This window comes from Paroedura picta, chromosome 4 (assembly GCF_049243985.1).
Source record: "Paroedura picta isolate Pp20150507F chromosome 4, Ppicta_v3.0, whole genome shotgun sequence".
Classification (NCBI taxonomy): Eukaryota; Metazoa; Chordata; class Lepidosauria; order Squamata; family Gekkonidae; genus Paroedura; species Paroedura picta.
Window position 1 is genome coordinate 38870418 of NC_135372.1, and position 19875 is coordinate 38890292.

The following is a 19875-nucleotide window of genomic DNA, read 5'->3' on the forward strand; positions in this document are numbered from 1 at the left end:
GCAATTGTGGGAATAAGGAAAAGCCCCTGGCATTAAAATTAGCTTCTTTGTAGATCTGAAAGTATTGCAGATGAATCCATAGTTGTTCAAAGGTTGTGATGAGGATTTAATCTAAGGCAGTGAGTAATTTCATACTATTATGCTTCTGTGTGTTCTATCTGTGATTATTAGGTAAGTCCTATGTAACATTGCCATAAATGTTCATTTGCCATTGGGTGCCTTGTGCATTGCTTCCTGTATCTGGAATGCCTTCTGTGCCCTCTGTCAGCTTTCCACAAGCTGCTCGTGTGAGTGGCCGTTCATTAACCCAGGAAGCCCAGCCCAGCAGCAGTCTGGAGCCACACAGCATCTTGCACTGCCCACTGCCCTTTTTAAGATTACAGTGGTTATATTCTGGTCAGGATGTGAGCTGCTCCACTCAGTAGGGAAAAGAAAAGAGGGAACATTGCCTGCCAGTTTCCTTCTTTAGATTACTTAATTTTTTTACCAGGCTATGATAACCTTGCCTGAAGACATCTGCTGCTACTTGAGTCATCCTGTACTTGTCGTTGTTCTTCACCCTAGTCCTGGCCACCTAATGTAGCTTGTAAGGCTTGCATTCTTGATTCCATTTGTGCTGAGCAATTTTCCATACCTGAAGTGATACTCTGCTGTGAAGTGTATTCCTCCAGTTCTAGACCAATGTCTTTCAATGAGCCAGAAGTGTCTGTTGCCAGAGATGTGTGCCCTGCAGTGGAGGACCAACCTCTATGACGGAGGAAGAGCTGTTCAAGCAAGGCCTGAGATCCACGCTTGTGTATGCAGAGCTAGGCTGATGCAATCATTAAACCTTAAAAGGTCTTACCAAAGGCATTATATCTCATGGAGATACTTTGTAATTCTTTCTGACCAGTTGCAAGAGGCACTTATATTGTATGAAACAAGCAAAAAGAGCAGATGCAATGAATGTTGTAAAGTTTGAACAAAAGATCTCTAAAGCATACTATAGGCACACATGAGACTTAGCCATCTGGAATCCTTAGCTGCAGTTTGACAGATGCTCTGTCCACTGCAATACCTTATTGTAATTTTTTTTTACTCTTAACAGTTTCTGTTTTTTGGTTTTATGGTTATTTGTTTGCGTGCGTGTATATCAAGCTGGCTCAAATATTTTTGAAAGCCGATAAGTATTTAAGTACAAAGAAGGGCTATTTGGTGAAGATTTTCTGTGGTGCACCCCTTCTTGCTCATCTTCTTAAGCAACTTTCAGCTTCTGGTCTTATGGTTCCTCAACCTTGATTGTTGAGGATTTTAAGACTTATTCAGGTGGCTGCTACAGCACCATTTTGGGAAGCGACTTGTCTTTTGATAATTAAATTTTTAAAAGGCCATGAAACAATTTTTGGAAGATTAAAACCAGCAGTATGTCATAACTGTCCCCAGCCCTTACAGAAGGAGTGCCCTGTAGAAACAGGAGAGCATCTTAATTTTCCTTTTGTCTCTGGTAATAAGACATTCTAGCAGTATTTTTCCTGTTATGGACAATGGAATGGCAACTGAAATTGTTTAATCTGGAAAGCGTACTGTGTCGCTGCTTCCCCATCACTGCAAGCTGGCTGGGTGGGTCAGGACCACTTGAGTCTTGTTCTGTGTGAACTTCAGGCAGTTGTGCAGGCAACTGGAGTATCTTCAGGCAAGCCAGTAGAACTCCTTCGCTTTTGCATGTCCTCTTGTCATCTTGCCTACTTCCTGAATTTTGCAAGTGTTGCTGTTGAGCTGTGTGGAGCTACCTTAAAGTAGTTTAATTCAGAATATATAACCTGTAGTTTGCCTGCAGGTCCTCTTGTGTGCCCCCCCCCCCAAAGAGGGGATAGTGTGCAGTTTTTTCTTCTTTTCCCATGTAAACACTTCTGTGGATTTGGTAACTTTGTCAAATGTTTGCCTGTAGCTATAAACACTCTTGTTTCCCCAGGGACAAATATTTATTTCTCTATTCCCTAGTACGTGACAGTGGTAATACTTAAGAGCAACCATCTTTGACTGCTGTTTCATTCTTAGTTTTTGATCCTTCTTTCTGGCAATTGTGATGTCATCGTTAAGTTAAATTGGCCATTTGACAGTGTTAACAAAGATGATTCACTGTGGAGTCTTTTGTCTAAATTAGCTTGGTTTGCCCTTGGTGCCATTGTCAGATAAACTGTGATGCTCTCTCTAAGTAGTCTGTTTATAAGCCAGAAATGGTGTAGAAAATGTAGTGGATTGGGGCAGCAAATGAGCAGAGAAAGGGAACTTTTGAAGGGTTTCCAGGAAATTAATTTGAGCATATTAGTGTCTACTATACATTGTACAGTCAGACAATATAATATGATCAGGTATCAGAAAGCTTTACATTAAGACGTCTGTCTTGGGTCATTTTAGTTCATATTTGGAACTTCAGCCCTGCATCCTGATCTTTGACATTTGTTTCTGACAAATTACTTGTTAATGAGCCTGGATCCTTGGGGTGTTGTCACTTTTCAGAGTAGAAAGGTCACAGGTACTGACTTGTTTGAGGACAGCTTCCAGACAGAGGCGTTGAAATGCGAATGCATGTTGGGATTGGGGTTGTTGAAAAATTTTGGTTTGGCTTGGCTTGGATGTTATTCTGTGTTCTCTTTACCACAGTGGCCTATACTACAAATAGTACTGACAGTTCACACTGTTGCTGCTTTATTGTTTTAAATTGTCTTACTCTTATGTATAGATGTAAACAGAGTACCAGTGCAGTTCAAATGTTGCATCCTCTTTATTTAATTTTAAGTCTTGATTTTGCAGGTCTAATTCTGTAATTTTCATGACATGTGACTTTGATTGTTTTAATTCAGTATTGCTAGGTGAATAAAAAGGTCCAAAGATGTGTAGTGAAACCATTTTTTATTTTCTCAAGCTTCTGTTAAGATTGTCTGCAACTATGCTTAATAGAAACTTGCTCTGCCTTTTATCTAATGAAGAAATCTTTTTCTGTGTTTTTCCCCCCCAGTAAATGAACTCATTCTTAAGCAGAAGCAAAGATTTGAGGAAAAGAGATTCAAACTGGACCATTCAGTGAGTAGCACCGTATGTCCAAATCTTTTTACTCTCATTTTAATTGTTGTAAAAGGGGGGGAGTAGTAAATTGGGGGGTGGATATATATAGAGAGGGAGAGATTTTGTTTTCCGTCCTCTTTGTAGATTCATGCTGGATTGCATTAAGATAACATTACATCAATAAAGTTAAAATACAAAATAGAAATTTACGTTGAATTTAAAAGTTATTAAAACATTAAAAAAATTAGAGGGGTGTGTGCCCATTATCTCTTTCTTGTGAAAAGGCAGGGGAGGATCACATAGACCTGCAGGATTCACTTGGTAGAGTAACCCAGGCCATGGACAGGGCTGAAGAAACCCTGACCCGGAGTGAGGCCAGTTTAATCTCTTCTCTTTTTACAAGCTGTTGGTGAAATCTGTCCCTTTCATTGAGTAGCCACCGGTATTATCAGCCAGTGAAAGAAATTCGAGTCCAGTAGCACCTTAGACACCAGCAAAATTTTCAGGTTATAAGATTTTGAGAGTCTAATTTGCTTTTGTCAGATGAGGAGATCTGACGAAGGGAACTTGAACTCTCAAAAGCTCAGATCTAACTCAGATCTAGTTCTGTCCCTTTGAGTAAGAGCCCTATCAGTGTCACAAGGAATATGTCATTGGAAAACCCCAAGCGGTTGACCGGTTTGTAAAATTGTCATATTATGTGTGTGTTTTTATTGTATATATAATACATCTCTGGACTTTTTGCCTGTAGTAAGCTGCCCTGAGACTTTGTAAGAAAGGGGTGGCCTATAAGACATTAATAATAATAATTTTTAAAAATCAGATGCCCTTGAAATAGGCAGTATTAAGGTTCCCTTGCCAAGACTACAGTTTACGTACTTGGTATTTTTATCCCACCTTTCTTCCAAGGAGCTCAGTGCACATTCTCCCTTCCTGTTGTATCCCTACAACAATCTAAGTAGGTTAGATTAAGAATGAGTACCCAATTTTCATCAAACAAGCTTCATGAGGGATTTGAATAAGGTTTCCCAGTTGGTCAGTATTGAGTCTAAAAATGTAATTGCACTGATCACCCAGAAAGTTTTCAGATTAGTATTTCACCTCTGGCTCTTTGGCAACTATCCAACTGCAGAAGTAGCAGTGTATCTGTTATACTAAACTTTATTTCTGTGGTTTTCAGTTGTTACGAGATGACCAGAAAATAGGAAGGCCAATCAGACAAGCTGAAGAATGCTGATAATGCCAGTGGTTTGACTTTCCCCCAACTATACTTTGATGCATACACTTTATTCTCATTATGCGCTTGGAATAAGCTCTTGTTCACTATGGTGAATTGTTAAGAAGTACAGGATTCCACTGAAAACTTGTAGGCAAGGGGAATCCCATCTCCACTGCCCAGGGCTACCTCCCCCTCTTGTTCTCTCTGAAGAAGAGCTGATGGGGTCAGCCAGCTTCTAGAAGACATTTCAGTGTGAACACACAGTACACACTTTCAGGTCCAAGACCTTCCCCCTCTGAAGAGGCTTTCAGACAAAAGTGCTTTGCATCCTTAGGGCTGAAGCTTTGTTATGTTCTATTGTGAAGAGCCTTATGCTGATTTTTGCTTTCCTTGGGTCAAAGTGGCCTGATCAAGCTGTTGACAAAGGGTTGTACTTTTGCATTCTTTACAGCACCCGTCTTCTGATTAAGCTCTCAGATTTCCATTCCCACTCCTGTCTGACTAAAGGAGATTTGACTCTCCATGAACCTCTTGTTGATCTCCCGCAGATCAACAACCTCTTGTTGATCTCCCGCTGGATTTAAATCTAACTATTTTACTGCAGACCGATCCCCTGAAACGGTCTACAAGTTGCCTCTCTTTAGCATAATTATAAATCTTGTGTGGCTCATGTATGTATTTTAACTCTTGAAGATGAGTTCATTTCCCACAGTCTGCATGTAGGTCAGTTGGTCACCTCCTACAGCAGTTTAATAGCCATTAATGACACAAACAGGGTTTAAATCCCCAGTCATCCACAGATTGTTTGGCCCATAGTCTACCTCACAGGTTGTGGTGCAGTCTGGAGGTCAGAGTGAGATAAAAACAGATAACAGACAGCTCTTTCCTCTTTCTAAGATTTAGTGAGGTGGTAAAATTAAATGGAGCATGCAAAGTCATTTACTGTTATTTTGAGAACGATTTATTATCAAGACCTTTTCACTGGTGGGGATTTGAAAGACAGTGACTCGCCCGAAGTTTAATCCCTTGTCTGAATTGAACTGATTTTTGTCTATATGAGTCTGCTAAGGTCCAAAAAATGGAGAGGCAGAATTTTGCTGATACCGCAGGGCTTTCTCAGTTCCTACTTCCTGCTTATCCTCTGTATACCCTTTGATCCCACTCCTTAGGGTTGTGGGAATGCCTGGAATTCTTTGAGCTTGCAAGGCTGCAGCAAGGGGGGGGGATGACAAGACAGTAGACATGGACTCCCCCTCCCCACTTTTTGCTAGAAGCATGTCTTCTTCTTGCACAAGAGCCTCTTTAGATGTATTTGGAGAACAAAATGGTAGAAGGGCAAGCCATGTACTTTGATCTAAAGCTAGCCCAAATAGGCTAGCTGAGTATTGGCAGAAGCAACCAGTTTGAAGACTGACACACTTGGTGTATATATGGTAATAAATATTAATGTTGATTTGTGAGCTGATGTGACACCATAGAATGATCAGAAACATTTGAGGGAATTAAGATGTTAGCAGTAAAATGTTAATATCTAGATTTATTCTGAGAGAAATAAGAGAGCATTTTGGCTAGGGAAATCCCCTAGTCCCCTAGTTAAAACAATGGAAAGCATGTGTCCCTGGTTGAGACCTGGGGGGGGGGGGGAGAGTGCATTCCAGGAGGTGGGTAGAGGACGGGAGCAAATTGGATGGCAGAGAGAGACACGGGAATTGGATATAAGGTGCTCTGAACCTGACAAAATTCCTTCCTGTGTAATTCTTAACAGTACAGGATTTCCCCTAGGTTTCAACCAGGCAGTGGAAACCTTTAGTGAAAGATCCCAAAGGCATTGTGGGGATGGGGGAGTGAATGTCATAAATTAGGTAGAAGAATAATAAGTTGAACCCTGGGGTGAATGAGTCTGGGTAGTTTCCTACAGCAAGATATAACACTATGATTGGCTGAAAAAGGCCTCAAGATTTATCTTCTTTTTCTTGAACCTTTCTGAAGTATACCTGCTTCTACCTCTGAGAAGACAGTTGGGTGCAGGAGAAAAAAGAACAGCCTGGCCCATCCCTGTCTGTAACCCTAGTGGTGCCTTCAGGTTCTTGTGTAATTCATGAGTATTGTGATTTTTGTCTTAGCTATCTTCTGTGAAATAATGCTTGATCCCTCCCTTTCCCCCTTCTTTTTAGAATGGCCACAGGTGGCAGATATTTCAAGATCTGCTGGGGACAGATCAAGACAACCTTGATTTGGCTAATGTTAATTTAATGTTGGAGCTACTGGTCCAGAAGAAAAAACAGCTGGAGGCCGTAAGTCTCCCCCCCCCATCGTCATTAAAAAATATCTTACTTCCTGTTTTTTGTCCTGAAATCTTAATGGAAAGCTTAATCACATATCACTGTGGCGTCAGATTCTTTGGCACATTTATTTCATGTCGCCACAACATTACAGGCTTGTAAATAGCTACTTGCCTAGGTACCTATGGTGAGTCCAGTGTCTTTTAGGCATGTATAGGGAAGGTTTTCGAACACTTAAAGAGCATTCTGGGTTTTCCCCTCACTTTATCTATGTAATGCAAATAACTGACATGGGCATTTTGGACAGGCAAATTAGAATCATAGAATCATAGAGTTGGAAGGGGCCATACAGGCCATCTAGTCCAACCCCCTGCTCAACGCGGGATCAGCCCTAACCATCCTAGTAAATGACCTTACCTTGGATAGCCCGGTCTTATCAGATCTCAGAAGCTAAGCAGGGTCAACTCTATCTAAATATCTCCAAGGAATACCAGGATCGTAACATGGAGGCAGGCTATAGCAAACTACTTTGGAAAGTCTCTTGCCTTAACTGGATGCCAACAACAACAACAATAACACTAATACATACTTTTGGATTGCAGTAATGTAAAGCTGCACAGTCTGTGATCCAGCAAGACCCAATCCAGCTGATTAACTGTATATGCTGGCCCATGAAGGCCTGTATAAACCTGTTTGCTGCTTGCTAAGGATTGCAGAAACAGGGGTGGTTGGAGTAAGACTGGGTGGATTGTCAAGTACTTGAAAGACCAGGGTGCATAGAAATTAACAGAATTGGTCTGCCAGAGGAAGTTGCTGGGCAAGATAATTCTATTGTGCTGATGCATACTCATAGAATCATAGAATCAAAGAGTTGGAAGGGGCCAAACAGGCCATCTAGTCCAACCCCCTGCTCAACGCAGGATCAGCCCTAAGCATCCTAAAGCATCCAAGAAAAGTGTGTATCCAACCTTTGCTTGAAGACTGCCAGTGAGGGGGAGCTCACCACCTCCTTAGGCAGCCTATTCCACTGCTGAACTACTCTGACTGTGAAATTTTTTCCCCCTGATATCTAGCCTATATCGTTGTACTTGAAGTTTAAACCCATTACTACGTGTCTTCTCCTCTGCAGACAACAGAAACAGCATCTTGCTCTCCTCCAAGTGACAACCTTACTCAACAGTATAAGTGGAGTCCTTAGAAAGGCAGGAAAGAGCTGGGACAATGGACATTACCTGGGTGCTGAGATGGGGCTAGTTTTCTCTTAATCAAATATTAAAAACCATGAGCTACTTTAGGGAATGGGTGCTTATCTCCTGAAGCCAATTTTACATCCCTTCCTCATGAGGTTCACTTAACACAGAGACTGAAAATATGTCTTGCAGTAGGTTTCAAGTCTTGGGTTTAAGGAGAGAGCAGATGTAGTGTAAGTGCCTAATCTGTCTCCTGATTTGTTAGAGTTAACAGAGAATTAACGACACTGTCTTGGTCAGGAAATGTTCAGCAGTTAGCTATGATTTTATAAAGTTGTATTGATCAGCCACTTACCTGTTTAATGGACTGTTGTCTGGCAGAGGTAGGCATGAATATTTACACTAACTGGCCACCACACTGTTGTTTTCAAAAGAATGATCTGAAAGAAAATATTTCCACATTGGTTAGGCACACTTTATTCATATATAACACAACTTTTGTATCTTTACGCTTATTACAGGAATCCCATGCTGCTCAGCTGCAGATTTTGATGGAATTCCTGAAGGTTGCTAGGAGAAATAAACGAGAGGTATGATATTGATTTAAAACCAGCTCTCCTTCTAAAACAAATTTGTTGGCTTTTTGCATCAAATTCTTGAAATAAGCGGCAGCAGGACCTCGAGCTTGGGCATCTTTAGAAACTATTTTATGCTTCCAGTAATTTTTAAAAAGTTCTTCAGGATGTGACAATTTTGTTGTCTTCATCCAGAATTATAAAGCATTGCTGAATCTGCGGTGTATGTGGCTTTTGGGCGTTGTGTATTTAATTAGTATTAGGATAGATTTTATGCCTAATTTTACAAAATAGCAGAGAAAGAATAGAGTCTTGGCTTGACTTAGTGCAACATAAGACAAGAGAAGTTCTGCTAGAATTAATGTAAGGTATAGGAGACAGGAGGGTGCATGGGTGTGAATTAGTTGCAGCAGACTTGCTGGAATCTTGGGTGGAGGGTGTCCGACATGGGTAGTCAAGTGTGTGTGTACTGGCTTTGATCACTCAACATTCGTTTCAGAAGCAAACCGCAGGACTGTATGATTAGTTTGAATATAACCCACTGCAGTCTATTAAAATGATGTACTTTATAATAACAGGACGTATAGTACTGATTGAAATACACATCTTTGTCTTGATTAGTTTTCATCTGGCTGGCAAGTCTCTCGCTGTGCTACCACTCCAAAGTACTTTTCCCCACCAATAATTAAACTAAATAAGGTAAAGGTATCCCCTGTGCAAGCACCGAGTCATGTCTGACCCTTGGGGTGACGCCCTCTAGCGTTTTCATGGCAGACTCAATACGGGGTGGTTTGCCAGTGCCTTCCCCAGTCATGACCGTTTACCCCCCAGCAAGCTGGGTACTCATTTTACCGACCTCGGAAGGATGGAAGGCTGAGTCGACCTTGAGCCGGCTGCTGGGATTGAACTCCCAACCTCATGGGCAAAGCTTTCAGACAGCTGCCTTACCACTCTGCGCCACAAGAGGCTCATCAATTAAACTAAATAATAAGGTACAATTGAAGAATAATTGAGCTTGACAGAATTTATCCAACTTCAAATACATTCAATTTAGCCAGAAATGTATTCACTGTTTATATAATATATAGAAGACATTAATTAAGATTTTTTTTTCGCCTAAAAGAGTAATAAAGGCAAGAATTTACCTTAAGTGTAGAAGGTTTGTGTTTGACTTCTGAATAATTTCCTATCTCTAGCACTCTCCCTCCACTACCTTTGTCAGATGATAGCATTGGTGTTTTGGATACTGCATGTAAATAGAAATGAAATGCTAATTTTATAGACAGCTGTTTTTAAAAAAGGACCTTTGAATAAAACAGGGTAGGCAAGTAGAACAAAACGAGTTTGGGGCTCTAGACAGATTTTTGGTTGAAAGGTTGCCTGTACATTTTCTTGGTTGAAAGGTTGCCTCCATAGTTTTAATGTGTCCAAAGCGAGAACATTAACCACAGTCTTGAGAATTCTTAAACTACCGTGCTTTCTGAGCGAGGAATTATTCATAGCCATGGGGGAAAAAAGTGTGTGCCCTGGGAATGATAGAACACTTGACGTTAAATTGCATTTTTAGTGTTCATTGATATAGCTAAAATTGTGGAGGAGAAAGTTGTAGAAACCTGGACCATCTAGTTGCTTAAAATCCAGAGAATCAGTCTAATGTTGTGGAGGCAGAGGGTTGTGTTAAAAGGACTTTAGGATATAATAGTCAGGCGGTAGAACAGTGCTTCAAGACCAAGAGTGATATGCATGCCATCTTAAGTTCACAGTGAATCTACTGATAAAGATTCTTGGCTCTTATGTGGAACATCCACATAAGGGGTGAGAATCCTTGTTCCCTGCCCCCTCCCTCCTCCCCCCACCCCCACCCCCACCCCCTCTCCTTACCTGCTGGCTGGGCTGGACGCACCCTCACCAGTCTCCCGAGGCTGCCTCTGCTGAGGGTGGGAACAGCCTTGGAAGATTGGCAGTGGTGCAGCCGCCGGAGCATTGAGCGTGCCTCAGTGCTCTGGCACTGCTGCCACTGTCCATCCACTGGCGTAGTCCCTAGTGGTGGGACTCTACGGATGGGAGACTGCGCCAGTAGATGTTCCACATCAACAATGATGCCTGGGCTGAAGGAAATAATATAAAAGAGCAGTTCAGCCAGAAAAGGCATCTCAAGTAAGCATTGCTCAGCTGTAGGGTGAGCATGAAAGACAAGGTCATCTCACGGCATGCCGTGGTAGACAAGGTCATCTCACAGGGCAGGTGCTCACGATCAGAAGCATACCATTCTAACAGTGGTCTTCTATTCAGAGTTGTTGCGGTTGAAGCCATTGATGTCATTTGCAGTATTTGGGGTCTCTTAAGCTACACATGTCTGTGCGACATTCTAGCAGCTGAGAATATTCCAAAGCTGACAACTAAATGGGAAGTTTTGTGCTATTTCCCCTGCTTTGTTCAGTGGTCTATGTCAGGTTCAGCATCCTGGATTCATCATCTTCCAAAATCTATCTGTCCAATTCTTGGTCTTTCATCAACATTATGAAGATGTAGAGCAGCAGAAGATAGAGCTGTTATTAGTTGCTGTGTGGTAATCATGGAGAATTAAAAGCATGAATTCTCCTGTGCTGTCATTAGCTCCTGCTAATCACTCTTCTTGTCAAACTTTATTGTCTAGCAGTTTATGTATGTGAAAAGGATGACTTCCAAGGAAGGAGACATGACAAAGGCAAATCAATCTTGCTTTCAAACTGCAAAATAGTTGATTATATTTTTGTTCTCTCAAGATGCGCTTGTAGCTTCAGCAGTATGTTCCTTTTCCCTTGTTGTTAAATAACTGAATTATTGTCGGACAATTAAGTTTAATAATTTAAGCATTCAGATGGTAGGTGAAAATTGTTTTTAAAGTATGGTGTACAATAAGGAGTGTTGCTGGTTGTATGTCTGCTTCTGAGGTATTTATTTAATTTTAAATCCGTGAAGTTTTGAATACTTCCATGATAAACAACTGGCTTGATGTCAATTTTGGGCTCCTTAGCCCTTGAGTTGACTTGGGAAAACATTCAGAACTATAGATAAGCAGGTCAGGATTTGATAGACTACTCCTTGGAACTGAGCCACTTAAGAGAGTTCCCATTTATGGCAATGCTTGTGTGGGAATAGGCTGATTTTTCAGCCATGCATTGATTATTTGCATCTGCTACTATTAGGTCAAGATATAACCTACATTTCTGCATTGCCTGTATTTTGGCCCATTGGAGAATGTTGGGAGGACTCATGAAACTGTGTGAATCAAAATGGATCTTTTAAATTTACCCTGGATTTTAAAACTTGAAGCTCTACAATACCCATGGTATATTAATTTAAACCTCTCTCATATTATGGTTTATGTATTTGTAGCTGTGGTTTTGGAATAGAACCTGAATTGCCAAAGTACTGAATAAACAACTTTAAAATGGGGATTATATTAATGGAGGACAGGTTTATCAGCAGCTACTAGCTGTGAGGAAAACCTACACAGTTCAGAGCCTCTAAACCAGCGGTAGTCAAACTGCGGCCCTCCAGATGTCCATGGACTACAATTCCCAGGAGCCCCCTGCCAGCGTTCGCTGGCTGGGGGCTCCTGGGAATTGTAGTCCATGGACATCTGGAGGGCCGCAGTTTGACTACCCCTGCTCTAAACCTCTGAATCCCAGGACAAGGAAGAAACATCAGAGGAAGGCCTCTATGCCCTGTTGTTGGCCCTCCACAGGAACTGGTTGGCCACTGTGTGAGACTGCATGCTGGGCTAGATAGTAGACCACTCGTCTGATCCGACAGAGCTCTTCCATTCTTGCATCAAAGCTGATGTGAGCCTAGAGCAGACTTTTGGCTGTGGAGTAACCCTTGAACTATTCTTCAGGTTTCAAGTAACCTTGGTTGTATTGCTGAAATACAAACAAAGGCAATGCTGATATTGTTCTGTAAATAAAAAACAGGATTATTATATTGCCGAGGTTGTCCGTTGATACCCTGCTTCATGATGCATTTGCCGACCAGCTGCTCCATCCATCCTCCCTCTGCAGTTGTTTTGTCCAGATACTCTGCCGACGTGTCAGCATTAACCCTTTAGAGTTGTTCCTGATTTTCTTACAGAGCCAGCAGATTTAGAGAGAACTCTAGGAATAGTCATTTAAGAAGAAAAATGATAATTTCGGGTGTTAATGCTGTGAACTGACATGTTTTCTTAAGCCATTTGGAAATGATAGGCAGCGGTCTATGTGAGTTTCCTTGCATTCATTGGGATTCTTCCACAGGACCCCTTCAGTGGTTGCCGGAGAAGTCAGTTGTAAAGGTAAAAGACTGTCTGGAGTAGTGCCTGATAGAACATGGAAGGCTGTAGCTGGAAGTCCCTAGGTGCATATAAGCTTTGGGTATGTGTGTGGGGTCTTGGCAGCCTATACATCAGGCTGTCAGGGGCTCATGGGAATTGTAGTCCATGGACACCTGGAGGACCACAGGTTGACTACCCCTGCTATTCACGACTGAATGGAATGATGATTAATCTTTCCAGCCTGCCTTATTGAGTGTTGCTTTTCGGTCTGGTCTGCAGGTGCCTTTTGACTTAAAATGCAGCCAGTTTCCACGGATGTTTATTAAACCTGAAATACACTGCAAGACCTGATGTTCGTTCATAGTAACACTCCCTTAATTCTGTATGCCAGCCTGGGGTTTCACTGCTACTGAAATTTTCACAGTAGGAAAGGTATACCTCACAGATCTTGTTCTGTGATAATGTGTTTGTCTCCACTGAGTAGTTAACATCTTTAATTAGCCTGAGCTAGGCTGACTCTTTAAGCTGGGAAACAAGACTTTCTCTGCAGGGTATAAGATTATTAAGAGCTTACAAGTTAATATATTAAGGTTTATGCTATTATAGCCGGATATCCTTGCCATTCTTGACTGTTGTATCTCAGGATAATATAACAAAGGGACCCCATGCAATGGAACACGAAGAAGAGAGAATGGTTATTCTCAGGGATGTAGTGAGAGCAAAGTGGTAGCTGTATCCTGCAGTGGTCTGAGCCCTTTGGGGAATACTCAGCTTCTAACTTTCTGATTTATGGCAATATGCAGAAGACCTTACTAGCAGTGTAAACATACAAGAGAGAGATCTGTTGCTTTATCCATTGTAGAAGTTAGTGGTTGCAAAGGAACTGGGATGATGGACAGGAGTTTGAGCACTATTTTTAAATGCCTTTAACATTAATATTTGTGTCCTCCTCCACTCCCTCCATTGCTGTGAGAAGCCATTGTCTGACTTCTTTGGCCCCCACCCCCAGCAATAGAGGAAGATGGTGCATGCCTTCCTTATTCCTTGATAGCAGGGTATGGCATCTTCGTGTCTTCCTTGCCTCCCACCGGGCTGCAGAAAGGCAGGAAGGTGATGCCTGTTTTCTCCCTGCAGTAGTGAGAAGCCACCACTCCAGTTGTTTATTCCCTTTCCTATCAGGCAAGGTAACAAATGATGAAGAGGGGCTAGCTGTTACCAGGGCATATGCCATAGTGACAAGATCTTTTTTGCTCAATAAAGGCAGTAACTGGCTTGCCAGCTGAAGCTGCTAAAGGAAACCATTGGCCACTGCTGCCACGTGTTTATAGAATCATAGAGTTGGAAGGGGCCAGACAGGCCATCTAGTCCAACCCCCTGCTCAATGTAGGATCAGCCCAAAGCATCCTAAAGCATCAAAGAAAAGTGTGTATCCAACCTTTGCTTGAAGACTGACAGTGAGGGGGAGCTCACCACCTCCTTAGCTCACCACCTCCTTTATTCAACAAGAGGCCTGGGTCCAGGAGCCAGCCCCCAAATTACAAACCTAATCCTTGCATGCAACCCTGTCCAGCCCAGCACGGGGATAACGTATTTCCAAAGTCAGAGTAACTCCTCTGTTTGGGTAGGAATAAGGTTTGGGAAATTCTCAGGAGTATCATGTAACACCATGACATCACTCCCAGGAACATCGCATTTATGCTGGCTTCCTCCCTTTTGCGATTCATCAAGTAGTGGCAGAGGTTGCCCACCAATGTTTAAGCGAAGCTATTTTACTTTCTTTGTTGAAGAGTTTATTTTACATATTTGCTGACATCTTGCAGGCTGAGGCTGTCAAAGTGTTGGGTGGCTTAATGATGCCTTGTTAATCATTTGAGCCATAATTGTTTTTTTAGACCCTGGGTCGTGGATGCTAAGAGCGTGGAGTATAACATTTAATAATGTAGAGCCTATTTATCACTGAGGGTGAGGAACGTCACGTTCTCGCCTGTATCGTTTCACAGCTTGTGACATTCTTTAATGTAGCTTGCCCATCTGTTTAATGCATATCTGCATACGTATGACTTTCTGGATAGTAACTACCTGAAATGAGTAGCTTTCTATTTTAGCATTTCTCTCTCTTTCTTTTTTCCACCTAAAAAAAGAAAATGACTTAATTGATGGTGGTCCTGGTGTTGCCAGAGCAAATTAGCTCAGATTTCTTTTATCTTTTTCCCCCCCATCCACAGCAATTAGAACAGATTCAGAAGGAGCTGAATGTTCTGGAAGAAGATATTAAACGAGTGGAGGTGAGGCACCCAGCCATTGTAGCCACTTGAGTGCTTCTTCACTGCCATCAAGCTGTCTGCCTCGCTGTGAGCCCCTGTGTGAGATTTATGGCACTTGCTTCAGTAATGGGGGAAATGAACAGATTAAGCTTTCTGGTTAATTTGTTCATTTGAATGTTTGTGTTTCTCCCTATCCACCCTCCCCCCAACTCGATGGGGGCATTTAAAATACTTGCGTGCCTTTTAAAATGCTTAGTTAATTTTTGGAATTACTTCTTTTGTGTGGGCGCATAAATAACTTTTGCTGTGTTTCCTGCGTAAAGCTCTTTCAAAGCTATGTAATAACATTTGGTGACTTGTTCTTAGAGGAGAAGGAGGGCGGGGAAAGGAAGTCACCCTTAGGCCTTCAAAAGTTTCATGACAGGCTTCATCTAAAAGGCGGAAATAATTGGCGATTACTTGGCCCATTTAAAATACTGCTGTGGTGTGGGAGTTAAAATAAGTTACAAGCTCTCAGGTCCGCAGTATTCATATGGAACCACGTGGGTCCTTCTCTCCTAATTGGGAAATCGTACACAAGTGCATGATTGTAGGGGAGCCTTAGGTAGGCAAATACTCTCCTTATCCAGTGAGGCAACTGGATAACACTTAGCTATCTTGCATTAGTATTGCATGCTAGGTATTTGTATCCTGCACAAAAAAGCCCTATATAACTTCAAAGCTCCATCTGAAACCCTTGAAGAAACAGAAGGTAGGTTTGTTTGTGGCAAATACATGGGTTTCCATAGTGCCTTTCAATCTTTTGAACTACATGAAAGGTTTTTTGTATTGCTAGATTTCTTTTTGTCATTATATTAGCTGGCTATTAGATGGTGTCCCCTGTAAATATTAGCTGTGGTTAATAAGGTGTTTCAGAAATTCTGAGCTATAACTTTTGAGCTGTAAGCAGTTTTATATGTAGACTTAGACATAATCTTACAAGTATATTAACATGTTGATTGATGCCTTGAGAAGTCAACATTTGATTTTCTGTATCTGGGCTGATTCGAGACTCAGGCAGGAGCCGTTGGCCCCAGCCTTCTTTTGAACGAAGTGGGGGGAAAAGTGATCTGACAACTAGCTCTTTGGCTCAGCTGGGTAAGCAAACATGAAAGGACAAAAACCACACGTGAATCTTTTCCGAGAACTCTAGAAATCTGTAAAAGAAGCAGAGCAGAATGAGCAAAAGAACGTGTTAATGGGGGATGCAAACCCTACTTTTGTGTGGCAACTTTAATATGACTGTATGTATTCTAGGAAAGGAGCGGCTTGTATTCACCAGTGAGCGAGGATAGCACCGTGCCTCAGTTTGAAGCTCCCTCACCTTCACACAGGTACTTATCTGTTATTTTATTGACAGTTGTGATGTGATGTGGAATGTGTGATATATAAAACGATAAACTAGCTATGCTGCCGAAATTCCTCTCCTCTCCTTCGTGGTGGCTGCATCCAGTGCGTTATCTATCTATCTGATCCTTCTTCTATAAGCAAGCTTATCTCAAACATTCCTTACACATGTCCATCACCTAAGTAGATCATTAGTTGTATTCCCCTGTTTTATTTTCTCAAGAAAATGAAGTCTGGTTTCCGATAAAACTCTAGTCAGAAAAAGCATGAACGCCCACCCCTGTGATCCCTGATGGGCTTAACTAGGTTTTGCCTGTAGAGCTTAATGGAATTGTACAAATAAGGGCTAGAGTAGTTTGCATATGCAGCACTTGCCTTTTACACTCTTTGCTTGTTGCACATGCAAATTGAATGAATATTCACAATGCTCAGTGCTGAATTTTTAAAAACTTCCTTTGATCCTGCCTGCCTGCTCGCTTTTACTCTTCTTGAAGCGCCAGTCTGTGAGCAGCACTGTTCTCATTGTGTGATATACCACTCCAGGGAGGGCTGCTGCAGATGAACACCAAATGGCAGGTAACAAAAGCCCACATCTGCCTGCCATGGCAGGTTCTTTTCTATACTGCCTACTAGGAAGAGCCTGCCAGTTGCAATTGCGACTTGGGGATGGTCACAACAAGTACCAAGAAAGGATTATATTATCCCTTCTCTAAACAGCAAGAGCGCTTTCCTGCCGAACAGCTACAGACTGTTGGCAGCTATGGAGGAAAATGCTGGGAAAATAAGGAGATTAATTGAAGGGCAACACACTGTAGCAGCATAAAGGATTGCCGCTTTTAGCGTATCGATTATGATCCTTGCCAGGACCATGTACAATTCATTAGTATTGGAATGGTATTGACCAGTTCTGTGTTAAAGTACATTTAAATTGTACCTGTGTTCTTACAGGATAGATTCAAATGGGTAGCCGTGTTGGTCTGAAGTAGTACAATAAAATCAGAGTCCAGTAACACCTTTAAGACCAACAAAGATTTATTCAGGGCGTGAGCTTTCAAGTGCAAGCACACTTCCGTCAGACTACTGCTATTGGACTCTGATTTTACTGTGTTCTTACAGTGGCACCCATCTAACTCCAGAAAGCCAATATAACCCACGTCCCTTCCATGTCTTATTTCTCTTTTTTCAAGTTATTTTTATTAAAGACTTTAATCCAAATTAAATAAGAGGGAAAGAAGTACGAAAAGAAGGGAAAAAGAACAAAAAACAGACATATCAACTTTCTTACAATATTTTTTTGTCTCTAGCTAAGCAGATCATAAGAAATAATCTATACCATATTTTCCAAGTGGAGTTCTTAAAGCTGAAGTGAATTCTTCATTCGCGTTCTTTAGTATTGAAAACCACTTGCCATTCAGTCATTTTTTTTTCTCCATCAAGAAGTCAATAAGAGGTTTCTAATTAGTCACAAAGGAAGTTGTTCTTTCTGATCAATGATGTAAGTTTAGCCATTTCAGGAAATTCTAACATTTTCAACATCCAGTATTTGGTTGTAGGTAGTTTTGTAGATATCCAATTCTGAGCATATGAGAGTCTCATAGCCATTATCATATACAAAAACAAAGTCCCATTGTTATTTTCTAAATGTTTAGCTATCAAACCTAGCAGAACAGGTTCTGATCTCATTTGTAAGTTAACCTACAAAATCTTTTGCATGCATGTATTTGTATCCAGAATTAAGGCTTTTGAAGCCTCAACGAATTGAGGCTTTTGAACTCTGGTGCTGGAGAAGACTCTTGCGAGTCCCTTGGACTGCAAGGCAAACAAACCGGTCAGTCCTAGAGGAGATCAGCCCCTGACTGCTCCTTAGAAGGCCAGATCCTGAAGATGAAACTCAAATACTTTGGCCACCTCATGAGAAGGAAGGACTCCCTGGAGAACAGCCTAATGCTGGGAGCTATTGAGGGCAAAAGAAGAAGGGGATGACAGAGAATGAGGTGGCTGGATGGAGTCACTGAGGCAGTCGGTGCAAACTTAAATCGACTTTGAGGAATGGTTGAGGACAGGAAGGCCTGGAAGATCATTGTCCATGGGGTCGCGATGGGCCGGAACACGAGTTTGCAGCTAACAACAACAATTTGTATCCAGAATTTCTGTGCTCTATTACAAGTCCAGCGCATATGGTAAAACGTTCTTGTTAATTGCTCACATTTCCAGAATTTATTCGAGGTAAATTTACACATTTATCCCAATTTACCTGGCATCATATACAATCTAGACATCATTTTATAAACATTTTCTTTGAGGTTAGAGCTTAGTGTAAATGTAATCCCCTTCAATTGCATTTTCCCCATGGTATTATAAAATACAACAAATATGCAGCATGATGATGGTTGGTTCCTTGCTAGAATAACTAAATTTGTCCTCTAGTTTCAGTTCAGTTTACTAATTTACTACTCATTTACTCTCTCCTTATATCTGTACTTTTATGATTTTTGTTCTGTTGTCTGAGGAAGTGTTTTGTTCTGCTACTTCAGACCAACACGGCTACCCACCTGTTCTGACATGATCCTTTAATGGTCATTTGGGTAAAAAAATCACATTGACCTTCATAAGTCGTTTTTAAAAAGTTTCAGTCTTTCCGCTAAAATTGTTGTAAACAATTTATAATCATTTCATAGTACGATTATCCGTCTATAATTTCTTATATTAGGGTCTTGCCCCTCTTTATGAATAAGTGTTATATTGAACTCTTTTCATGTCTCCCATGTCTCCTTTAACAGTGGGTTGAATTCAGTAGAGGAACTGATAGTTGTGTATCTTGCCCATGTTTATCTCTCCTGGCAGCTGCGTCCAGCACTGGGAAAGTTAATTCAGTGTTGAAAGCCCATTTGCATTAAGTCACACCAGTTGGGTGGTTGCAGTATGGAAGGAAAAGGGGACAAGATCTCTTCTTTTTCCTCTTTTGTCAGCAGAGTGGCTGACAGACAAAAAGAAACAGATGGCAAAATTGCCTCTCTTTCCATCTCAGTCCCATTGAACCTCATGGCTATTAATATGGGTCCTGGGATCCTAATACCCATGGGTCCGCAGGGATTGCTTGGGGAAAGTAGAATGTGGAAAGTCTATGATCCCTGTGTCCAAAGACTGTAGGATTTGCTCCAGTGTTTTCATCTGTATTTGGACAGTAGTAATATAGCTGTAGCTAACATAAGTTGCTGTCAAGGTAGATAAATCTTTGAGAAGACATATTGTTTATGCTTTGTGAAATCTCTAGCTAATTGACTGGAGAACTCTATATAACACTCACCACTTGGTCTCAGCCATTATTTTTGACATAGTATTTTGCTGTACTACCTATTCAGACCCATCTTTATGACAGTTATTATAACTCTACATAGCGAAGAAGAAGCATTCTGTAATGTAGACACAGTTCAAATTGCTGTAGCCCCTTTTCAGATTGGCACCTCAGCATTAAAGGCGATATTGGATTTAATGTGATTGCTCCTTCAGTCAAATAAAAGACATCTTGAATGGAATTTCTTTCATTAGATCTTGGAGGCTGGGATGAGCAGGACAGTTCTTAGTGAAGGAGAACATCCACTTTTGGAAGCAAGACCCTGGAT

At 41.4% G+C, this 19875-nt stretch overlaps 1 protein-coding gene across 2 annotated transcripts in view; it reads left to right on the forward strand.

Moving 5' to 3' along the window:
* Positions 1–19875, forward strand: part of COP1 (COP1 E3 ubiquitin ligase) — a 181186-nt gene that overhangs the window by 16755 nt on the left and 144556 nt on the right. The window contains exons 4-8 of one of the 2 annotated variants that reach the window (XM_077332509.1): positions 2999–3075; positions 6439–6558; positions 8258–8326; positions 14828–14887; positions 16163–16239. In XM_077332509.1, the coding sequence (XP_077188624.1) occupies positions 2999–3075; positions 6439–6558; positions 8258–8326; positions 14828–14887; positions 16163–16239 (403 nt within the window). The remainder of the gene's footprint in view (positions 1–2998; positions 3076–6438; positions 6559–8257; positions 8327–14827; positions 14888–16162; positions 16240–19875) is intronic. The other variant, XM_077332510.1, reaches the window with a different exon arrangement.